Below are 26,318 nucleotides of genomic sequence, written 5' to 3'. Positions count from 1 at the left end.
TTTGTGTGGGTTTTTTTAAAATCTCAAATATTTTTTTTAATTCAAAATAAACAATTTTTGTAATTGAAAATAAAATTATGTGTTCAATGAAAAATAAAACACTTCAAAATTGTTCCATTTCTTACCATTTTCTATTCAATGATCAAACTTTTATTGATAAACACTCAAGTGTTTTTTTTTTCGATTTACATAAAATTAATTGTAACTATTTTCAGCAATATCAAAACCATTTCCTCTTTTTTGAAAATTTCAATTTTCTGGATATAACATTAGGACATGTTCGCCTTCAGATTTATTGAAACTTTGGATTAATTAAATATTTGTGTAAGCACAATCTCTTTACTTTAAACGTTTTAAAAGCGACAATTTCAAAATTTTAGCCAGGACAATGCATTTTATGCCAGCAGATAATCAACGTGATCAGAAGGAGTCTATTTTCTGAAAATATGAAATCTTAAAAGTACAACTTAATCATTACCTGCAAAATGCGTTAGCACATCATTAGTCCCATACATGTACTTCTCTTTGCTGAATTCTAAAAATCGTTTGAAACTTTTTGTAGCATCGATGTGAAGTTATTTTATTGTTTACATCATCTTGCAGCCGATGTTCTTTCAAAGATTTTAGGAAGAAATTCATTTCAATTTCGCAAAATGTTTATTACGTATTCATATGGTTGCTAGTGCAAGATTCGGGCGCAAGAAGAAATAAAATTGTTCTTTTTTTTTTATATTTCACACCTGTTTAGAATGGTAAAATGACATACAAAAAAATTATACGTGCACGCAATAGGCATAGAAATCTTTTAAATTATCTATTTCCTAAAAGTCTTCAATGCAGATTTCATGTATAATATAGTACCTGCGATCTTGATCACACTTAAAGAATGGATAAAAACGATGTTTTAATTGCTTTGACCATGTAAAAGTCTGAAGGGTCACCGCAGTTCATTATTTCTGTCACAATTAACTTTCAATGAAGATTATTCCAAAGATAAGTTCTTTTGAGAGTGTACTTTCAAAGAGACGCCTTACGCCTAGTCATCGTTATTTGGCTTTTTTCGTTATTTGGACTAACTTTCAAAACACAAATGTTGCTACCTGTTGACTAGTTTTCATGTTGATTCCAATGTTTCTATTTTTTTTCAACTACAGCTAATCTTATTTGAGAGGCCAAGTTCTTGCTTCTAAACTTAGACACTAAGTGTTTAGTTAAATGACTTGAATATTGCTTATTATATAAAGATACCGACACCCGGATGTTGGTAAGAAGTTAGTTCGCCCTAGATATCTGTATATACGTGTTAAAAAAATGAGTTAATCTGCACTTAAAGGCCCATTATGGTTAACCAACTAGAAATTAGGCAATGTTTAGGCAACTATCAAAACGAGAATTTTAATTTTAAATCTCATGCTTAAACTTTAAGCTATTCGCGCCACTCAATAACCTTCAAGTATAAACATTACTTCAAGGCGTTATCTTTTATGAATGATATGGTGGAGATTAAACGGGGATTTTCCAAAGCAGAAGTCTTTTCAACATACAACAATAATGTGATGTTTGTTTGAATTTGTAAGGCTTTCAGTATAAAGATTCTATAAAGTATCAGGTGTACTTTTCTTTCCTTCCTTTATACACCTCTCTCTCTCTCTCTCCCTCTCTCTCTCTCTCTCTCTCTCTCTCTCTCTCTCTCTCTCTCTCTCTCTCTCTCTCTCTCTCTCTCTCTCTCTCTGTTTTATCAGGCACGTAGCTTCATTTTTGAAACTGGAAGGGAGGGGGATAGACTCATCCAAGAAATCTTGTCAAGCGAAAAAAATATACCTGTTTATCAAACAGTAGTTATAGGGGAAATATAGGCCAAGTTGGAGACTATTTTCTTAAAATCAGTTTTCCTTATTTTTATTAAATAGCATTACAAAGGAAAGAAACTTCTCTTAAAATTTTGAGGATCAGCCAATGATTTTTAAACTATTAAGGATATCTATAGACATTGGTATTCATATGAGTTAAAACGCAATTTGTGATTTACTAAAAAAACGAAATAAAATGCATTAAACTGTCAAAAAGCGTTGCAATTGAATCATCTTAATTTACTTTGACAAGTTCGTATTGCTGGATTGCGATACAGGTAATATACGGTTGAAAGACAATTAAGTTTTCTAAATTAACACTACACGTCATTTGATTCCAATATCAATCAAAATCTTGAATTCAAATGAGCAGTGAAATTCGAGCTCTATATGTCCTTGTTTGTGGCGTCTCGTTTTAACTAGCGCGTTGGAATTTTATTTATTTTGCAGGTATAAATAATGAAAAGACAATTGTTAAAGAGATGATAAACTGTCATAACACTTCCTACATCTATGTTACGCCGAGAGCAGAAGCCTCTCAAGAAGCATTGGAGTGATAAGGGAATTTACATATATTGATTACCGAATCTCTATCGAGAAAAAAAGTCGATCAATACAAAAAAAATGACGGCCTCCAGAAGAAAAAGATCAGCTTTATTTTCCGTTTCTATATTTACATATCGAGCCTAGAAGAAAATAATAATCTGCTCGGAGTAAGAAAAACAATGTGATAATGTTTCAAGTTATTGAATTTTTTATATTAAAATCTAATTTTTTACAGAATTCAAATACTGGGTTAAACTTAACAAAAAGAACCACACCCGAGAACTTGGTGCAGAACTGTACTTGAGGTACCTTTAAATACATTCGTCTCAGTTTTCGACTTCATAATATTTGCCAACTGGGCCGTGATCAATAGTAAATAGCTGACCAGCCCCACCCAAGCCATGGCCGACATATCGCCAGTTGTATCATAGACAAGAAATCTTTGAACAATTACTCTTGACAGTTTCGTTGTGGACTTTAACGAATTATTCCATTTACTTTGATTCAACTTGTTTTGCTTGGCACCGATGTCGATCGGCGTTCAATCGAAAGATTTTGATCTTTAAAATAAACAACAGGTACACCATTCAATATTGATAAATTGGAAATATATGCTTTATTAGGTATAAATATATTGAGATCTATCTTTGATATTTTAATTGAAAAACGTGTAAAAGTTCTGAAGACCCAGCTAGATGTTCTTTCATTCTTGCAAGTACATCGTATGTAAATTTTGAGCAACTAGGCATATTTCTGCTGGACTAAAGGTCAATCGAGATTCAGGTAGATTGGGAGTTTCTGACGTCATTGGGTTCTTGTCTCCAAAGGGAACTTCGAAGTGAAAGATCACATTTTCCGTTAGTATGCAGTAAACATGGGAAGAATTCGGTGATTTTTTTTTCATCCGGGCCTTCTATTCCGAATTCTTTGGCTGCCTTTATTTGTAGAAGAAATGGCCAAAACAACACCACCCTTATTGTGGCTCACGAAATATAAACAAAAAATGACACACAATTTATTATCACTGAAGTAGAGTTATAAATGTTGATAGGGTATCCCTTAACAAACATCTGTAATACGCTAATCTCAGTAATCTTGATAATATTATTCCCGATGCGACACCATTGCACATTCCAGTCCATGCTCCTACAGCACTAATATTTACATTCACCTTTATAATTAAAGTGCAATTTAATAATTCTTTATCATTTTGACTAATTATATTTTTCTACAAAAACGGTCAATTATTTCAGCTGATTTAAGCTGAATGTGAATATATACAGGTAGATATGTATCAAAAGTTTTGGCACGGGCTCTAAAAACAATTTTGATCCCTAGCCTGAAATTCAACTGATGCTTCTAAAAGTCTTATTCGTAACCTTACATACTTCTCTATTTATTTCTGTAATAAAAGAATAAAACACATTTTCACTCAAATATAGCTTCTTTTTATTTGCAACCTTTATACTTTTGTACCAAATTACATGGTAAAGGCTGAATGATGCAATTATTGTGAGTCAAGGCTAAGAGGTTTTACTTTTGCTATCATATATTGTCAATACGGACTACATAGTACATCTTCGGTTAAAAGATTATCACGATTTTCATCATACTGTACCAGTAACCCAGAGCAAGAAGCGCTGGCGACCCAGTGCGGGAGGGGTAGTTGTCGCACTCTCAAACCGCGGGAATAATGGCTTTTATTGGTCCCACCCCCGCCACGTTTGGCCCATGGGTTCAGAAATAATGCACATCTAGGTACTTAATCGTGACAGTGAAAATGGGCTGTGGTAGCAATCGCCAAAATCAATGTTAGAAAAAACAATATGAAATCACTTTGAGTGCGTCAACTAACACGTTCAGATAGACAAAAATGCGTAAAAATAGCAGGTGCGCTATCTTTGATCGCTGAAGACTATAGGGACTAGCCTCTGGACGAGAGGAGTAAATGGAGCATAGGCAAAATAAGGTGACGAGGTACATGAATACTAAGTCCAACCCGCCAAGCGAGCGCCAACCACTGGAACGCCAAATGACTGGCTTATGCAGTCAGGTGTGAAAGAAAAACAACAAAAAATGTGTGTGTATTCGTTGTATACTATTAGGTAGTGTAAGCATAACGTGTGACTCAGGGCCTATATATATGAGTGGCAATGCTTTAACGGTTTATTCACATAATATGTTCTAGATGTAACACTTGCCTCAGAAAAAAAAAGAAACAAAGGTAGGCTTTTGGCCAATGTTGTTACATAACACTAGCCAACTACAAGGGATTTAAAACAATTTCTACTCTACGGATCACATTAATTTCAGTTTAGATATTTTTAAAAAAATCAATTTTAATATTAAAGGTAGGTCGTTTCCGTTTAAAAAATTGGCGGAAAGCAAAATGCCGAAGTGGAGTTTTCTTTGGATGCTACATGTTGTGACGAAACCGCGTGCTTTGAAATTCGGACCTCTTTTCATAACATAGCAGTAAATTGAGGGAATACCCGTTCTAAGTTCGGACGTCATAGCTCGATAACGGCATACCGGCATTTATTGATCCTCGTTTTCGTGAATGACATTCCTAAGAGATAGCGGATTCTTAAAATGGAGCGCGGAAAAGCATGTTGTATTTAGATTGTATATATCTTCGGCTAGCACACACACCTGCTTACCTTTACTCCACCTGAACGCGATACATGACTAGTGTACATTTATTCGTCATATAGGTAATTCATTCACCTATTTGCGACAACAAAGCGTTTAAACGTCGGTGGGCGAACGGTTATATGTAAACCTCTTACTAAGCGATTTGTTTATTATGTACCTCTGTCCTACCTGTGTTAATGTAGGCTTTTTATTCATTTCAGAATTCTCTGCACACCATTACGCAAAACAATAAAAATGTTGACCAGTGAAACCTCCGACAGTTTTTTCGCCGATTTTCCTGACTTCGGCCAAGAAGACATTATAACTCAAGTTTTTGGACACGATCAGTCTGTTCCTGACTTAGAAAACATCGTTCCCACTTTGGACGTGAACTGTGTTCCAAATTTCTATCAGGACTGGGATACCAAAGAAAAACAACTTCAACTTTCTCCACCACAACAACAGCAACAACCCCAGACTCAGTTTTTACCTCCTTCGTATGAAGAGCACATTCAGACGATCGAGAACAATAACAGTTTGGAAAGCCTGCTCGCTGAACCCATAAAACCCGCCGCTGCTGCTGCTGTACCATGCAGACGACTGAGTGAAATTCTTGAGTGTATTAACGAAGACAAGGATTATCGTATCATTACCGAAGGTAGGGACCTGACAATTTTTCTCATTCAATAAGTTTCAGTTCTACATTTTTTTTTCTGTTTTTTTTTCTCATCAAAGACTTAAAAACTAATAACGATCTCGTTCTTTTCAGATCGCCTATCTCCCATAACCCCACCACCTTCTGTACCAGTAAAGGAAACCAACTACAAACAAGAAAAATCGCAGGAATCGAAACAGTTTGAAGAAACCCTGAAAAGGATCGCATCACTTCTTTCATGTAAGTACACTTAATGTTATCATTCACGATCTTTCTTACATATCTAGACAATTCCATTTCTCGATTATGTTTTTATACGAGTATATAATAGCATATCTTTTTGTTTTTTAGGCGGTGGTCAAATCAAATTGTGGCAATTCCTTCTGGAACTTCTCTCAGAGGAAGAAAATAAAGATTGCATTCGCTGGGAAGGAACCAGTGGAGAATTCCGAATGGTGGACCCTGATGCAGTGGCTCGGAAGTGGGGCCAGAGGAAAAACAAGCCCTCCATGAATTATGACAACATGAGTCGTGCTCTTCGATTCTATTATGACAAATTTATCCTCAACAAAGTGTCTGGAAAGAGGCATACGTATAAGTTTAACTTCAACGCCATCATCAACTCTATGCAATCTTCTACATCGTCCAGCCACTTCAATTCCTCTCTAATGGGACTTATCAATAACCTCACGCCAAATGTGACGTGTCCTTACCAGTATCCTGGTTCTTTCCCTTCCCGCCATCCCTCCAGATACAGACAGACCCGCCACTTCACCACTCCCCCACCGCCAAACTACACAGTGCCCTGCACCAAGGAAGAGTTCCCATCCAGTTGTCGCTTTGCTTCAAACAAACAGTATCCATCTTCTAGTCAGATAAACGAGAATATGTATTCCAGCTGCCAGTTTGACCAGAGACTATATAATGATAATACTTACTCTCAAGATCACCAAAAACAGCAGGTGCCCTTCCAGACCTCATGTAGTGTCCAAAGCAATGGATACTCAAGGTCATTTGAAGACAATTGTATGAAATCGAGACGAGATTACTATAGATATTCCCCTTACCAACGATCGCCCCAAAATTCCACGTGTGTGCCTATGGTAGGGTACTAGAGTACTTATTATTAGACTTTTTAGTCCTTTTAGACTTCTGTAAATATTTGTTCATAGACTTTAGCATTAGAGACTTACGTGTTTGCTCAAACTACCGATGTGATTTCATAAATAAAAATTAATCCACATTGAATCTTTCTATCCCTGTATTTTTACTCAAGAATACATATGTACATTGTCTTTGATGCATTTCGTTTTTTGTATTTATTTATGATTGTTCAAGTCTCGGTGCTGGCGCTGGGATACATGATCGAGTCTTACTATGGTGCTGTGCATTAATCTATTTTTCCACAATGAAATCCTATAGGAGCAATTCCATTCTGCTTTCTGTGTTGCGTTTTCTTTGTCTTGTCCCGAAAGACGAGAAAGCTTACTCATTTTATGTAAATGCCCTTTGATTTGAAACACTGCTTTGGAGTTGTATTTTTCATTTTTGAATATTACCATGTTTGTTGTTTATTACAATGTTTTGTAAATGATGACAAAAATAAATGAAAGCTTAACCATTGAACATTTTCTTTGTTCTTTCATTGTTTGAGAGGGAAAAGATTATATTTCTCAAAGTTTATTATTGACACAGGAGTACGGCAATGCTTACATTTCACGCCGGTCCCAGTTATTTGTTATTAAGTGGATACCAATAATCCGGACCATTTTCGTTTCGTTTACTTAGCTATCTTTGTGGGTTAGAGTATTGAACATTAGGATCGGTGTCTGGTATTAGGAAAATAAAGGGGAAAAGTCCTGATTTACATGTCTTTAAAAACTGCTGCCAAAGTTCACAGGTTTTCATCAAAGGCTCAAAGGGAAAAGAAGACATATTGACAGATAACGAAACAATTAAGGTCAGATCACTCAAACACCCACAAACCAACAAAGCACTAATTGTTAAACAACTTTTGGGGCAAGATAGAAAATTGAAAACAGTCGACTATTAAATTTGAAGTTCTGTGTGTGTCGTTAATGGTATCTATCACTGTGGCACAGGGGCATACACATTCACTCTGTCGATAAAGAAGAAGGCTATACGTTAGTTGATTGAAAGCAGACAACTTATTCATCACTCTCCATTATGGTCTGTGAGTACATATACCATGATTCATTACCAAGAACATCTCATCTTCGTGATTTTTTTATATGATGGAAACTGCCCTAAAGAAGGGTGACTCAAAAAGGCCCAATACCGAATATGCTTTATCATCGCCGCACTGCAAATCTCGAGCCTATTCTTTGGAATATTGCAAAAACAGATTTTTAGTGTAGTTGTGGTCATACATTTGTATGTTTAGAAAACAAATAGATTTTATCTCCCAGAGATACAAACTTAAGGTCCATTGTGGAAGCTAGACTTACAGTCTTAGAAATGTGATATACATGTTTATCGTTTTGAATCAATTTTTAAGTTCTCCAGCATGATTAATTTTCAGAGAGAGAGAGAGAGAGAGAGAGAGAGAGAGAGAGAGAGAGAGAGAGAGAGAATATATTTAAGTCTTTATGAATTTTTATACTTTAAGACCGTACTTTTCAACAAAATATAAAAAAAAACCAAATATATAAAAATCAAAGTCACTTTTTTTCTCTATTACGTTTTACATCATAAAGGTAAGGTAAAGGCAAGGTAAAATTACGTAAAAGTTAGTATAAGGTAAAGGCAAGGTAATATTACGTAAATGTTAGTACGTAAGAATAGAAATTATGTGGGACTTTTTTTTAGAGGTTCCACTTGTAAACATTACAAAACAATGTACCTGATTCATATCATAGTGACTTAAGTTCCATTTCTTCTTTAAAACAATTGTTTTATAATTAAATATGGGTCTATATTTAACGCCTTTTTTCTGATATATAAAATCAAGATGTTACATGTAGTACATGTATCTATATATATATATATATATATATATATATATATATATATATATATATATATATATATATATATATATATATATATATATATATATATATATATATATATATATGATGTGAAATCATATGTAAATTCTTTCGCATTCAGTGTGATGCGATTGTTATCAAAAGACGTTTTAAGCAAATTATAAACACAAAGTGCCCATCTAGGTACAAATTACTGTGGTCGATGAATGTATATTGTTGGTTTTTTTTTGTGTTATTATAAGATTGTTATGACATTCAACAATGTGGTTATTTTTTATCAAGGTTTATTGAAAATGCTTCGTTGTCTGGTATTGTTGATAAAATTAGAAACAGTATCAATTGAAAAATCCCCGACCCTGTCCGCTTTGACTTAGAGCAAGAATGTACCCCCAAAGGGTGTTTCCAGTAAAAGCATGCGATGCTACGCACCGAAAAATCGTTAATGTATACCCTACATGTACTTTTACTCAACAATATCGCCTCACCAGCAGCGCCCTTCACTGAAATGCTGAGACGGACGAAATCATTTCAGCTCGCTTAAACGTGTCATTGAATATTTGTTTTTGAAATACTTGCACTGATAAAAATGCGAGGAATCCGAGTCATTTACATCGAAGTGAAGAGATCTGATAATGATATCAACCATTGTAGAATGTGCCACCTTTCCTAAAATGGCATCTGCGGTATTGCTACCGAGACGTGTCTCTACATCTCTCTCTCTCTCTTCAGGTACTCGGGGTAAATATTTTTGACTTGCCAATTTTTTTAAAAAGAGTTTAGTCAGTACAGTATAGTGATTCATTTATTAATTTATAGCGGCTGTTAAAACGTCCATTTAAAAATTGATAAGGGTTGTACAAAAAAAGAAAAGAGATAGCAATCTGAGTTATTTAATACTATCAATATGTCAATTGTCAGGTAATGTTGTAAAAACTGTCCATCCATTAAAAAGTCATTTTAAAGTTTGAAAAAATCAATTTTGATATTAAAAAAAAGATAGTTAAGGTAAAGTTATCGATAAAAGATGTTGAGTAGATGTTTAGATTTACCGATTGTGTACATGGGTGATGTAAACAATTTATAGCGGGCATGCTTTTGTTACGCATTGGTCACAATTACACGCTTTGCCGCTGAGTAGAGGAGGATATTTACATTTTTATGGTAAAAAGGTGAATCACAAGGTTAGAAAAGTACACCTGCTATATGCTCAATAATTAACTTTTTCGTAACTTGTAATTAATTTCAATTGACGTTATTTCAGACCCCATGATTTTTGACATATTTGAAATGCCTTTCTAACAATTGTCAATTTCTTTTTTTTTTCTTTCCATGTTATAAAAAATTATTTTCATAAATGTTTGAAAGGATTGAACTTTCTTTTATTGCTATGAACCGATAATTTTATATTAATGTTATATTTCATCATAGATTGGCAAATGGCCTTTTTTTTTTTTTACTTTTCAAAAGATCAACAAATAATCTTATACATGAAAATTTTATGGGATTTTTGGGTCCTGTAACACATGGTATTTATGCAAGTGCCTGCAGTTTAATATAACAATTTTCTCTTTATTTCTTGAGACGTTTGTTGTTAGCTGCAATATTTTATGACGTTATACAAAAGGTACCTGTTGAACAGTAAAAAATGTTTAAAGAAAAAAAAAATAACGCATTTTTTAAAAATAAATCTCGGAAGTGATCCGTGCATGCATTAACTGAGTTGTGCATGGCTGTATCATTTGTTTCACCTGTAAAGTTAATTTATGCTAGTCTATTAACAAGGGTTAAATATCTCATTAGTAAAAAGATAATATATGTAGGGCAACGCAGAATTGCAAAAAAAAAAATGATACCACATCACAAACAGTAACAGTTTTTTTTTTGAGCGATGTACATGTACATGTGTATGAAAAGAAATGTATAAAAAAAATTATAATCTTTTAATACAATGTAGAAACTTAGTGATGTTTTGTTTACCATGTAACTTACAAAATATGTTGCTGCCAATATTTTGTTAATGCAGAGTGATTTATTATTTCACATTAATATTTTGGAGGTCGGTGTTAGCATAACAAACCACCAAAATAAGTCAAAATCTTAATAAAATGTGCTCTCATTTGTAATAAAATTATTATGTGTAATGTTGTGGTAAATCAAGTACACATGTAGCCGGAGAAAAGTACACGACCGTGGTACATCGTTTATTAGTCACTCAATTGTTTCTATCCAATCAAGGATATGCAAATTGAGGTGACATCTGGGGGGAATAGGCGATTCGGTTATACTTATCTAGAATATATCGGTCAGGTAGCATCATATATACATATCTACGTATTACTGAACTTGTCACTAAATGTTACTATTTATAAAACGGGACTTCAAATATAGGCAACTTCATTCCGCGCAATGTTTGATGTCGTCTGCCGCCAACTTCTTACGTGATGGGGGTTTTAATGAAGACGTTTGATTCAAACAGTGTGAAATATGTGATGGTAATGAAGTGCTTCTTTGATAAATATTTGTGATGTCAGAATTCATTAAAATACATTTAGCTTCCTTATATATATGTACATCCAACTGCTAGAGGGGAAATTTCTTTTTTTGTTGTCATCTTAGAAGATTTTTTTTTAATTACCAATTTTTGATTCCAAATGATCTCTCATCTCTTTGAATATATGAATAAATCATCTCTATTTATTTTGTTTATTTTCTCATTAAATTGCGAAGTGTTCCAGGAACTTTATTTTTTAATTACAAAATAGTCTCCTATAAAGATAGTTAAATCTTAATGACATTACATTTTGAACTTCTTTAAACAACACGTCGTAAACATCATCAATCATTTAAAAACAAAGGAAATTGACAGATGAAGCTTTTAGTCTTGTTCAAGTGACGCCATGTTCCATCGAAGTCAATTACAACTGTCAATTAAGGCATGATACAGCAGGCACCAATTTTCGAATCCAGATTAAACTATGCACAGTCTAGAAAAAAAACGTCTGTTTATTGCCTGTGACGAAATCCAAAAAAGTTTTTTTTTGTAATTGATGTGAAAATGTAATGACCAGAATTTAAGTGACTTGTCAATCAAACTGTACATTTTGTAATACTTTATATAACGAAATATATTTAGCAAAGGTAACCTTGTTATTTTTTTTTAGCTAATTAATAAATAAATAATTTAACCAAGATTTTAAACGCATTTTTAGTGATAATGTGGTGTCACAATGATTTTATTTTTAAAAAAATTGCGCTGAAGCACTTGAATGTTTAATTGAAGAATTGAAAAATACCTATCTATGTAGTATCAATAACAAAATCATAATTTCATAACCAAATTCTCAAGGTTTAAAAATGAAATCAGTTGTATGTACGTTTTTTAATAATACGAAACAATTTTATACTGTTACCAACCCATAAATCTATAAAAGAGAAACAAGAATTAAACACAAGACATAATTTTCAAACGCTTATCTTTTGAAATCTCTGTTAACGAAAAGTTTATTTAGATGTTCACTTGACTTTGTCCCGTGCGTGTACGGGTTGACATTGCATATCGGACATTTACGAAATAGATACATCGACACACCGTATTATTGACATTTACATAACAAAGCTATAAGCATACAATAATGTTATTAATTTCACTGTACACTTTTCTTAAACTGAATAATCTAACCGTGTCACGGGAATCAGAAAGGCCCTCACCACAGTTAAAATGCCTTCCATATACCCGTAATGTAGCAGAAAGTTGCAGAATCGCTCCGGAACGATTTTGGAGAATATTAATGAAGTTGCCTTGAAAACAGTCAAATTCATCATAATAAACCTTTTTGAGACTGTAAATACCTTTATTTAAAATTTTTAATCCATATAATGGAAGAATTCAACACTTTTTCACCAACGTACACGTATTTTCTTTTGTACAGAGACAATACACGGAACGCATTCTATCGTAAAACTGGGTCTGTAGGACATTTTTCATTTTTACGATAAAACATATTCTATCATCTTCACTCTCCTAAGAAATATAATGTGATTTTTTTTTGCATGTAATCAAATATTTTTGGTCATCACGAAGACAAAAGTAAGTACTTGTATATTTGTTATTTTATACTTTCTCTCATAAGAAATTATTAATATATATGAACATAATATAACGCAAATTTCCAATGAAAATTTACCTGTATTTGTATTATCTTTTCTGAGTTTATTCATGCAAATATAATATTGTGGAAACATAAACTAAAGATCCCGTTAGCGTGAATGTATTGTGCAGGCGCAATATTGTAAAATCCAAAACATCCAGATGATTTCCGGGATTTTTTAGGAATTTTCGTTGGTTATTAATTAGCAAAGCTTAACTGAGAAAAAACAAAAACAAATTGGTAATCTTCAAGTACCAATGACGTTTAGTATATATATGAAACATTTATCAGCATTAAAGACCAAAAATTCGAGTTTATTTTTATTAAATATAGTAGTATAGATTGTAATGTTCAAAGTTTGTTGTGAAATATTTATCTTCATGTTTATGTATATAACTTTTTATAATTTCAAAATGATGATTAACATGATACCAAGAAAAAAATAAAGACAAGTGAAGATGTATTATAATACTTCGTTTATTGTTATTCGCTGCTACACTGTATTCTTTCCATATTTTTCTGCTTTACTATGTAAACTTAACTCTATAATGCTTTATGTCATGGTCTATAAGCACAACTTGTTTAAAACTGATAGTATTACATAAAGATAATAATGACCGCACACGTCAGGAAAAATAAGATGAAATGATGTTAAATTTGTATCTTCACCAATTAAGATCCCATGAAGTACGTAGTCTGAAAGACAGAATAAACCATATTCAATTGCAAGAAAAATATATAACAAATTTTAAAGAGTATATATCAATTTTACAGTAAATTGTTTTCCTATATTTTATAAGTACATTTTTGATTTGTTCATCGTTATCATATTTTTTCTTCCTGATTTTGGTTTTGTTTTTGTTTTTCTTTTTGTTTTTGATTTTTGTTTTGTTTTTGATTTCATCTTTCTGCTGGCCTACGTCATTTCTATCAAATATTCACCAGAATGAGAAGGGTTACGCTTCCATACCATTACGTAATCAGCGCGCACTGTGATGCCTCAGCACCTGTTATTATATTTTCAAGGACCATGAATGCTAGTCTAATCTCTTTATGAAAAATAAACAAAACATTTTCTGTAAATGAAATCTAATTTTTTTCATCAATCCGTGCTACAGAAAAATAGAAGATTTAAGGAAACATGGGATATTATGAATTTCTTTTGAAATAAATCTTATTTGACAAATAATACTGAATTTCTGATAAGTTTTTCATTCTCACTCCTTAATGTATTCCGTGGGATAAATCAAGGTTAAAAAGGATGTACAATTTGCAGTTAGTAGTTGAAAAATAAGTGTGGCAAATAACCTTTTCTTGTTGTTATACAAACTCATCATACAGTCAAAATAAAATCTACAAATATTGGACTACTCATAATTTAAACAAAAAATTCCATCCTCCACATTTCATTTCATGTCATATTTATTGTTTAATGGTAGGCTTTTCATCCAAATATTTGATCATTATATCTAGGTTAAGTTTGAAAACAAAATTGGACAGAACTAGCTAGGATTTACTGTCCTTGGCCGAACCCAGCGTCAGATATTGTGAATTTCGCCTACAACACCGTGGCTCAGGTGTCATCATGGATTGTTGTTTGTTTATAAAACACCATAGACCAGTCATATATGGCCGACCCCTGCATTATCTACCTGAAGGTTTAAATTTCCATTCATGAAAAGCGACCGTAGTAGTATTTTTCTATATATGGGAAAAACTGTCACGTGATATTTACATTTTGTATTCTGACGTGGGCGCCTATCTTTATACCTGTCCAAATCTCGTGGGACTTAATAGAGACATGGCGTGCATTACCGATATGACATTGTTATTGCTCAGTGTTAGTCTCAATTGCAATTTATATGCACCTATTTATTTTCTTCCCACTATCATTATTGTTTATGAAATCAGGGGTAACAAAGTGTAAATTTATCAATGAAAAAATATATAAAAAAACGTTTATAGAGGACTACAATCCCAAATGTTAATGCAGCACCACTCATAGTCATAGAATAGAACCTGATCAAGTCATTCAGTAGAAAAAAAGGACGATTTCGATTGAAACTGTTTACCAACAATAATTATACTGACCAAAAAACCACAATTACTTAACAAAAAATAAAGACCCATAAATGCACCAAAGAACCGTGCACATTTCTGTGTCCCTGTTTATTGTCCCTGATAACTTCACCGATTTCACATAGACAAGTGACTTAAAACGAAAGCAATGTTCAGACTTGTACACAATGGTAGAAATGAAATTAAGAAGAAACTAATATATGTTAATATTCATTGTTAATCAAGTTTGGTAAGACCAACACATTGTTTTTATGATAAAAATTTATTACAAAAAGCAAATTTTGTATTTGCACTGACAGAACAAGGCATTTGTGGTTTTCCCATTTTGATGACCTACTTATTTTGCCATATATACATTGTACATGTTCACAGGTTTTCTTACCGAGAAAGATAAATTGTTTTGAAACGATGCATTGCATTGAAGTCTTTGTTCAGGCTCGACGTAATCTGTGTTTTGAATAAAACTTCACTTACTGGGCTATAAGTTAACCATTCCTGCTATGGACACACATCCATTGTAACCATTCCTTTGCAGTATAGTCAAGTATAATGTTGAAAACTTACCATTTTTATTCAAAATATTAAAAAATTCCTTCAATATACAGGTTAAGTGAAGAATAATCTTGATTTATAAAAAGACAATATCACAAAATGACAATTTTATGGATACTGTCTCAAAGTAGATACAAAACTTGCCTCATTGCAATTTTATTCAGTGATTTTTTTTTATATGCATACAGGTCAATCAACTACAATTAAAGTTATTGAACTGGCCGTGAGTTACTAAAATAGTTTATATTTTCTTTTTTTCAAATCAACAATTGTTTTAAATTGAGAGGATAACAAAGTTTACCGTACCCTATCTTAAAGATGCATTCTACTGATACTGAAATTTACACCCTCGTAAAATGTAAATTTGAGAGTCCCTTAACACATATTCATCTATACCTATGTCATATTACTTTATAAACAGTGCCACAAGAATATCTAATTACTTTTTGTGTATGAATACTGTAACCTGAATTCGACATGAGTCAAAGTTTGCTTCAATCAGTATTACAAATGGCTTAAGATTTGGCATTGGTTGCGTCTTCAAAATAGAAAACTGACACATCTGCTATATATCTAACAATGCCATTAAAGTCACACTGTTATGAAACGATGAAATTATTACTGCATAATCGCCAGAATTCTAGACGCGATGAATTATAGTGTTTAAATTTCTCATTATGTGATATAACACCAAGTTCTTTTAAAAAATTGTTGTCTAAAATGTCGGTAAATGTCTTGACTTATTTTTTTGCCCGTGTCAAAACCACTCTTCTATGGCCTCCATAAAACAACCATACAACCGGAGCGATTAATTACCGACAGCCAACACCCGGATTTATTTCAAATAAAAACGCAATATACTTAATTTATCTCCTTTGAATATAAGTTCTCAACAATTATTTGTTGTTCATAGAAGCCGTACTTTAATACTTTCTATCGTTTACTGCTCTGTATTCAAAGCTCTGTTTAAATCAGTTTAATTGAAATTTCTCAAACATTAAACTATTTTGGTGAGTGGTTTTCAATCGGTGTACTTTTTAATAAAAAATCGCTTCAAATGTAAATGTGTGTAGATAAACCTAAAGCAAAACATGTGTAAAGATAATCTATGTTAGTCGGTGAGAAAGACAGAGTACAAGTCTCATGATTTATGTGTTTATTATTTTTCATTTTTTTTTTCAGTGTTAACGTCCGGAAAATATGATGTTAAAATCTGAAAAGATAAATTAAAAACGTTAATGTCGTACTTGACAAGTCATTTTTATTTATTAATAACTGATTTTGAAAAAATATAATTCTTTCCTAATTCATTTTTTTCAATCCTGAGATATAGTATATTTAATATAGCATAATTTTTTTTAAGTCTGTAATTCTATTAAGTTATTTTGTTACTTTTGCGATTGCGTGAAACTTGGTATAATAGTATGTTATGATATTGCATGGCACAGTATAATGGTAAATACTAAGGGACAGTCACTAACATACATCAACAAATGATGTATTTTTAAAAACAGTTTTTAACTGAGGAACAAACAAGTAAGAATCAGTAAATGTTTCAATTTATTCATGGTCAAAAAAATGTTGTTTTGTTTACTTGAAAGCCGTTTTGATTGAAACACAATACAATCCTGCGATGTCCGTAACAGTTTTTGGTCTATTTCCCGAAATCTTCCTCCGCAAGCTGCCATTTACTTTCTTTTCATTTTTTTTGGTTTATAATTAACAATCAATTTCCTTCTTTAGGTTGACGTATCTATCAAAATTCCTCTGAAACATATGGTGCTTTTATTTGCCAAGTACGAAAGCTACGAAGACAATGCGATAGTAGGTCGTTTAGAAAGAATAGTACCATTTGCAGATATTTCAAATACTAATTACTATCTCCTTTTAACAATGTTTTATTAGTTATTAAGTCTTGGAATTTTACTTGCTACACGTGTTGTAATATTTAAGTAGGTCTATGAATAATGATAAAACGAATGCCTTTAAAATCTTATTTCATGTATGAATTTATAATGGTGCATTATTTTTGTTTTTTCAAGAAACCTATAACACTTATTGATCATAATGATTTTTTTATGTTTAACGAACTCTTGATTTTGAAAACCTTACAATGATAATTCTTTAATGTTTATAGAACTCTCGATTTTGAATTCTATATATTCTCCACATTGTATGTCAATTGTCAAGGATAATTATACCTATTTAATTACTGGGTGTGAAAAGAACAATTAAATCGACATAAAATTAGTCCTTTCCCATCAAAATGTAAAATCTTGACCTTGCAGGTGCTCTCTTCGGTCACGGTATACTTTTCAGTGTTGTCATATTCTAATGCCAATAAACTTTAGCACCAGAGGCAGCTAACATGGCACCAAGAATATATCGCATTCTGTTTTAGCAAGGCTTCAAAGGTCTATTTTAGCAACATGCAACCACAATTATTTTCGAACGTCTCTCAAAAATATCATGGTTCCTTATTTCTGTCGTAGTAATTATCAATTCGATAACAATGATGAAGTTTTACACTTTTATCAAACAATTCCATCTCTGTATTGCAATATTGAAGGATAAATACATATAATAGATGACATGTATTGGCGGTTCCCTGTACATTGGAACCTCAATTACTGAACTGTCTCGTAACTGGTACTCCACGATTGCTTGAGTGCGTTCTTTACAGAAAACGTTCTTGAAGGCGTGAAATATCGATAATTAATTCTTCTTTATAAATAAAATCTGATTTTGAGCATGTTTTTAAATATCAGTTTTATGAGCAGACATTTTTTCAGAGCTTATGAAACTTTTAAAAGTTAAGAGCTAAAAGGATGTATTTTTTACCGTCTCCGGCTAAATGTCAAACTTCTAATCAAATATTTATTTTTGCTCAATCAACACAATACACTAGTGTATCAAATTTTAAAATTTCCACCATGATTAAGTCTAATAAATAAAAATAAAAACCTAAGACGTAATTCACACCAAATAAATCGGAGTATAAGAAACTAAGACATATGAGAACATAGTTTGGTCCACTTTATTGGTACATTTTAATTCAAGTGCAAATAACTTATTGTTTAGAGGCCTACAATGACGCAAAACCTTGATAAAAAATAGAAATATGTGTTTTTAAAGCACAGCAACTCTTAAGACGGCAAAAAACGCTTCGTAATATTTACCCGTATAAGCTAAAAATATATTTGTAGACAGGAAACCTATTAGACCTTTCATTCACTGAAATTGTAAGGCTGAACAACAGATGTGTGATCTTTGATATGTCAAGAATCAAACTTTTAAAATAGCTCTTCTTTTTTTGAAATCGAACTCTAATTTTAAAATATGGGACTCATTATTTAGTTCTTTTCAAGGGTATTAAAGAAACCGCAAAAATAGTCTAAAAGAAGCTCTAAACTTAAAATGAATCATCTATCAATTTTAACAAATTTATGTTCTTTAATATTTCTCATTACAGGTAAATAAGACGCTATCACGTGACCTAATCCTTGATATACATCTGACGCCTTTTGACAGGGATCCATTTTCTTTCATCATTAAAGTGCTGATGAATTTGCCAAGCACCCGTTGCACAAAACAATCTTTGTTACCTTGCGTGTGCAAGTCGATGGCTTATCAACTAGTTCCTGGGTACGCCTATATCAGGCATTTACAAGTATTAACAAGTGTCAGAAATAGGGGCTTCATCAAACGAGTACACTTTAAGCTATGCTTCGGCACCTTCACGAGAGCCTGTCAAATTTGCTCTTCATGATCTTAGAGTCTTTTCCTGAAGAAGTAGCATTTTCAAATTCTCTTCTCCCGATATTTACAATGTATAATATATATTCTTTCTATTGAAAGAAACTGGAGATCTGTAGCTCTACGGGTAAATCCAAGTTGTCATACCGAACCAGATTTTTCCAAAGGAGCCCTATAGATTTGCAAAGAACTATATATGATATGAGTTGAATTTGGCCCCAATTATTCGACATTTTTTAAAGTGTTTCTGGTACAATTAAATGGTATGTTATATTTTAAAAGAGTTGATATAAATATATTTTTCATCTATTTATTTGATTTATTTGCACTCATTGCAGTAAATGACGTGAGAAGGGACACTATTTCTATAATTCAATCAAAATCAGTCAAAAATTGAAAGTTTTCTTATCTTTTTACGAATGGGAAATATAGAGCGCATGCTTTATTAGTCTAGACTAGTTACATCTCTGATTAAAATATTTTGTTTGTTCAAGCATGCGCTCTATGTTTTCAGAAAGAAAAACTGCTTAAAAACAAGCTGTTTTATGCTAAAAATGCAAAAATGGCGGGAAAAGGTTGTCTTTACGGTATCATATTTCTAAATTGTGGGCACTTGAATCAAAATGAACATGATGTAAAAACTCCACATATATATATCTGTACAAAGAAAACAAAGAATTACAGTAAAATGGTGATGTTCATTTTAGGGGGCCATTTTAGGCCCATATCATATGAAACTGTCTTCTGCCATCCTATTCCTTACAATGGAATGAAGTTGATGCAAGGAAAAAAGGACACAACTGTAAAGATCCATAAAAACACTGTTGTTCATTTTATTGTCATTATTTATGTTAAACTAATAGGAAAAGGGTCAAATTATATAATTAGTGTATCAAACAATTAAGCTACATATGCATATACACTGTATGTTTCTCACAAAAGAATATCGGCATAGTTATTGCAGAAAAAAAGTTTGCCTTATCTCAGTTTTGTCCAATACTACTTGACAATGAACATTCAAAAACAAATTGCAAGTCATTTAACTTAATGTTTAGAAATGTATATATCAAGTTCAATGTCACTTTATTAGATATGTTTGAAATGATGATGTTGTTGTTAAGATAAACAATTATTATATGTGTTGAAATGCAAAATGCAGTCTACTCCGTAATAATTTTGATGTATTTTTATTTGTGTTCTGTAAATTATTTGATTCTTCGAGGGTTGAATATTGTTTTATTTCGAGAGTACAGTGTAAATATCTTAATATTGTGGGACATTCCAATGAATATAGAGTTAATAAATATTCTATCAACCCATCAAACCGATTTTTTTTCACATTTTTTTCAAAACTTAATTGACCTGAAATTAACAGTTTGAAAAAAAAATAATGAACGTAGTGTATTTTTTTTAATACGACAAAAATGCTCTCTCTTCTCTTACACAGCTTACGGGTGGATGACTCTACGGACTTTTAACCAAAGTGTGAAAAATTCATTGCATAATTTTTGGTCGTTTTATCAGATAAGAGAAAAGACAGCTCTGTCGTTTGTAGATTTTATCAAAGTATACTTTTTCATTTGCAATGATTTGCAATGTGTTGAATATGCACTTTAATTTTTGACGCGATCGGTGCACGTCCCGATCTATTACAGATTTGATATTTGACATGACACTTTTTTGTAGAAGTAGAACATTTTATCATATATATAAATAATTGATGGCTCTGTTTTTCAAATGAAGGTTTTCTGTCAAATAGGTAAATTCATTCATGACTGTAATGAAAACTGACAGATTGCACCGTGTTATATGAAAATATGTTTTTAATCTTTGAGGACATGCAGAAATTCATGAAAACGTAATTGATCTCTTTATGTATTAATAATGTATTTTTTTAATTTAAAGATAATTTACATGACAAAATTAACAGTGGATTTCTAAAAACGAAACGTTGTATGAATGGGGAATGCTTTTTTGTGCTTTAAACACTTCAGGATATGATTTCAATTTTGTTTGGTCAAATTTTTATCAAAGAAAATCTCATTATTTGTTATTAGATTTGTTAACATTATTTAAGTCATTTTTCATTTTTGACATTAATACGAAATAAACATTGTTTAAGGTGAATTAATATTCCTTTGCAAACATTATTACATAAAAGGATGAAAATAAACTATATAACTTAATTAAGAGCGAATATATCTAATGTATATCATTAACAAGTCACCTAGGTTTTAATTGTTTCCCCTTTTATTGTTGTTTATTCTCTTGCTTTGTGGAATCTAAAAAAAACCTTCTATAGAAAGGGAAACATGAAAATATGTTTGCTCAATATTTTTTTATATCATAGCTGATAAAGCTTTAAAATAAAACGGATTCCTGTACATTTCTACTAATAGTGTAAAAAGACTTCTATTATTCAGTATAGATGTATTATATACTAAGCGAACAAAAATATATTTAAAAAAAATTGTTTTATTTATAAAAATTTTCCACAACCAATCATCACACAATTTAAAAATAAACATTAAAATGAGCATTACCAAATGACCGTCTATTTCTAGATTTAGAGCCATCAAACATGCATTAGTTGCGTCCTTTAAAATTGAATTAAAAATGGAAAGATTATGGCATTAAAAGAACGAATTACGGATCGTTTTGAACCATAAATTATCAATCTAATTGTGTCTTAATACTTGATATTTAAAGATACTAGGCCTATTATAGTCTAAAGAAAAAGACATTTAAATTTGATATAAGTCGTTAATTTATTCTAATTTGTTTATCTGTTGTTTGTCATTGACAACAACCTGTCAGCTCTACAACTTTAATGTCCCATATTTTACTCTCCGGTCAATTATACAGCTATCTTTGATGTTTATTCTTGTAAAACATATTAGGGTTGTGATAAATGTGTTCATTAGGTATCTGGTATTCTTCTGTGGATTATACACACTTCATTTGTCGCTTGAAATACGATACTCTGACCTTTGTAGTGACATAATCAAGTACATCTAAAACAACGAAAATTTCTGAAAGATTTTCGGCCCATATTCTGTCAAAGAGTGCAGCACGATATCTGCTTGCAATGACGTCACAGCTTTAACCACAAGAGTTTTGAAGTAAACGAGTTTAACTGTTTGAGAGAATTTCATTTAAACCTAAGAAAAATGTATTTTAAATTATGTGATTCATACCTGACATTCATAAAATCATCAATTATAACCCATGCTTAAGTATGTGTGAAATTCATCGATAGGGTTATATACCAAGCACCGCTTGTCAGACTTCAGAATGCGTTGCTAAAAGATGCATCATAGATTATAAACTTGTCGAATTTTACATTTCAAAGATTACTTCACCACAATTTGAGTTTAAACGTATCATGCTTTAGCTTCATTTCCACTTCGTTGTTGGCAATCACTGTGTATGTTGTTGACAGTTCAGTAGAAGGATTCTTAACATTAAAGTTTTCTTACCAATATACAGAAAGAGTCGGGAATAAAATTTCATGACTTCTGAAAAATCTCATTCAAAACAAAATAGAATAGTATTGCTGTATAATTCGTATCCCTAAATTTTGACACTAACGTTTGCACGTGAACATATTACTTACACAATAACATCTTGATATTTTGCGGTATAATAACATTTTTCTGGTATACTGGTATACTGCTATAGTAGTTTTCTCGAGCTAGATACTCAAGTACAGGTAATGCTAATGTTAAACATGAACCATTTTAAACTAATACAGATATAAAACCATTTGATATATTCATTATATGTTTAATCATCGTCTGGCTCAGTACTAGAAGACATCTTGTCTCGAGTACGGTCACTATTGCGGTATAAGGCGGTCTCAGGTAGCCACCCCGTCCCCAGTACACAGCCAGGAGTAACGGTTACCCCACCACAAAGCTGCTCTATTTTCATGAATCAAAGACATACCACCCCAGCAGCTCTCTCAATAGATAGTTAACACACCTCTAATTATGCGCATAGTTTTGAGTACAATGTAGCAAATGATACTGTTACATGTCTAGATGTGTTCATCTAGTGTATGGATAAATATAGTATTTATGAATGGAATGGGGGCGTCTACACGCTATGTTTTGGTATCATTTGTGGGTTCTGGGTGTTAATTTTCACGGTACCAGGGTGTGGGTGACTCAGGGTCTACATGATATACTTTTCCTAGGGAATTAAAGTAGAGTAAAAATACTACAATATTGAACGAGGGTTATTTTCTGACATAAATATATGTACAAAAATTAATGTATTGTACAATTTTGAGCTTTGCCAAGGAAATTAGAGACATTGAGGATAGTTCGTATCCTTCCTTGCATCAATAGTACCATATTTTTGTACAAAAATGAGGGAGTGCATGTTTTGGTTGAGAAGTTTTGACTGAAAAGTTCCCGCTCAGAATATTTTTAGAAGTCAAACATTTTCTGGCTGCAACATGTATCACCTCATGAATGGTATGCGGGTGGCGAAATCGATACACCTAGAATAAAAATGCATCTAACCACAAATATAACCTTAAAACATTACGAAGCGGACCTAGCGAATTGACAAGGTATTCCTGTCGCCAGTTACTGCATAAAATCACGTATCAATCACCCAAAATGATGACTAAATGATAAGATTTGAAATAAAATGAAATTCGTTTTAAAAACTCAAGACAATATTGTGCATTATCAATTGTCTTTGCACGACGTCAAAAAGATTGCAATTGGATTCCCATGTCTTTGAAAACTGACACTTGCCACTAACACGGTAGGTGCCAACTAAACGCCGAACGTGGTGACCCGAGCCTGTGGTTTCTCTACGGATCTTGATCAACTTGAGGACATCGTCAGATCAAACGAGAAAGCGTGAAGGGAGTTTATGTCTTATTGTTGCAGTAATCGTAGATTCGGATGACATTCTCTTAGATATTGCGATCTGAAGATGGTATCAAATATTATGATTTGTGGCAGACAGGTATTATAAATATACACAACAGGATATGCATCAGACAACTGGGCTGGTTTTGATGTATGCTGTAAATTATTCTAACTAGAAATATGACCCTTATAGGTGTAAAATTGTTTTAGTTTATTCTAATTTTTAAGTTATCGACATTTCTGATTAAAGAAAATACGTAAATAGATTACACTTTATTAACATGTACAACATAAATACAGTTTTAACTTTCTGTCATAATCATGTTGAGTTTTAAAAGAAAGTTAACAAAAAACACTATACAGAATTGGCACGATAAAATTGGAGACATGGGGTGGGGTGGCCTCTGCCCTTTTGAAAAAATACCTTGTTCTTATATATGTTACTAGTATAGAAATTAAAATAGAGGTAAAAGCCAGTTGGCTACTCTACATTTTGTATAGTCCCCCAATTTTTAAAAATAAACGATGTTACGTGCATGCAAAGCATTACAAATTACGAACTATCTTATGAACCCGGGACAATTGTATCAGAATATGTGAACGACATTACACCTTTGTCTTCCGAGACACAAAAACCTTATCTTTTTCCTTGGGCCATATCCGCGTCAGCTGCAAATGTACAAGTAAAACCTTGAACAATTACGAGGGATTTTTAATAAATTACGCAAACACTGCTATTGATATCTATGAATGACGACAAAGAACAATAACATTTTACTGAGATATAATGTAATATACTAACAATGATAATACATATAAGATTTTGAAGTTTTATTCATTTTTTTTTGGCAGTTTCAAATTGAGAGATTAGTTCAGTGATTATAGAAAAAAAGAAAAACAACTTTGTAGTTCTCAACATTCAAGTCAATTGATCTTCATAGGTTTAGGTAATTTTCAGTTATAGTTTCTGCAGCCATGTCGTATGTGGAATCATATTAATTATAAGTAATAATTGATTTCACGCAGACAAAAATAAATTATAAAATATAGATACATGTAATTTTATAAGAATTGTAATGGCCGAAATATTTTTATCGTACCTTGTTCAAAATACCTTACATCATTAAGGTTAAAAACAGGGCATTATGTGTCATATTTCGTAATTGGATTTTTTTTGGTCGTTGTTTACAATAAAAAATTAAATCGGTTAAGTTTGTCTTAAAGGAATACTCCTTGTGTATGAGAGATATGCATTTGCGTGATAAAATCTTTAAAGTGCAGAGTTAAATGAGTGTGATGAATAAATCTTGACTTTTGTTTTAGGAATGGCTACCACCCAACTTAGGAATTGAGAAATTGCAGGATATAACATATGTAATTAATTTCAGAAATATGAATATACACCTGGAAAAATTCATTATTTTTAATCTCGGTAAAGTTTTTTTTCACACCTGGAAACACTTACTACCATCCCTATGTTTGATTCGGATTACCTTGTACAAAAAATAACTTAAACCAAAAATATATATATATTTCTGTGAAAAATATCTGACCTTGTTGAATGTTGAAGCTGTTAAATCGTATGCAATATTTTATTCATCGTAGAGATAGCAATAAAACGCTTCTCTTTTCTTAATCTTTTTTAAATAATTTTTTGTTAATGCTTTAATTATTTCCCTTTATTTTTTTTTTACCTTCTCATCAAAAGCAAAGCTTTGTTTAAGTGCAAGGTTTTTGTATTATGTTTGAATAAACCTGGAAAAAAAAATACAGAAAATATGAAACTCAATGCAATTTAAAACTGTTTTCTATTTTAACTTCTATTTACTAGTTTATGTACACTGTAAATAATGTTGAAATTTTGCAATATTGTAAAATTGTTAACTATAATAAAGAAAAACCAACAAAACTGGGGTATTTAAGTTATTACCCCAGTTTGAAAGGTGGTAGAGAAGGGTATTTTTTCCTTTTCAATTGAAACATTTTAAATGCAAGTTGTTTATTTTCCTCTGTTTCCAGAGGTGATTGCACTTTCCTCGCAATACTTAACAAGCCACTTAACAGACACCTTAAATCTTCGAGCAGTGCAAAACGTAAAAACGAAAGTGTTATTGACCTTTTAAGATGTTGGTCAACGACTATTGATACTAAAGCCATCGACCAATTAGACCTTTATTTAAATTCTAAAGCAGATAAAA

General features: G+C 31.9%; 1 protein-coding gene across 2 annotated transcripts; it reads left to right on the top strand.

Moving 5' to 3' along the window:
- Positions 1-4,482: 4,482 nt before the first annotated feature.
- LOC105320558 (uncharacterized) lies at positions 4,483-7,311 on the top strand. 2 transcript variants are annotated; one of them, XM_011418535.4, is made up of 4 exons: positions 4,483-4,620; positions 5,252-5,688; positions 5,800-5,925; positions 6,037-7,311. In XM_011418535.4, the coding sequence occupies exons 2-4, from the start codon at positions 5,286-5,288 to the stop codon at positions 6,798-6,800; spliced, it is 1,293 nt and encodes a 430-aa protein (XP_011416837.3). In that variant the 5' UTR covers positions 4,483-4,620; positions 5,252-5,285; the 3' UTR covers positions 6,801-7,311. The 2 variants fall into 2 exon arrangements, with proteins under 2 accessions (XP_011416837.3, XP_019919757.3); XM_020064198.3 differs by lacking the exon at positions 4,483-4,620 and adding an exon at positions 4,826-5,110.
- The last annotated feature ends 19,007 nt before the right edge of the window (positions 7,312-26,318 follow it).

Source organism: Magallana gigas, chromosome 2 (assembly GCF_963853765.1).
Source record: "Magallana gigas chromosome 2, xbMagGiga1.1, whole genome shotgun sequence".
Taxonomy (NCBI): domain Eukaryota; kingdom Metazoa; phylum Mollusca; class Bivalvia; order Ostreida; family Ostreidae; genus Magallana; species Magallana gigas.
Note: the sequence above shows the minus strand (reverse complement) of the source record. Positions and strands in the feature narration are given on the sequence as shown.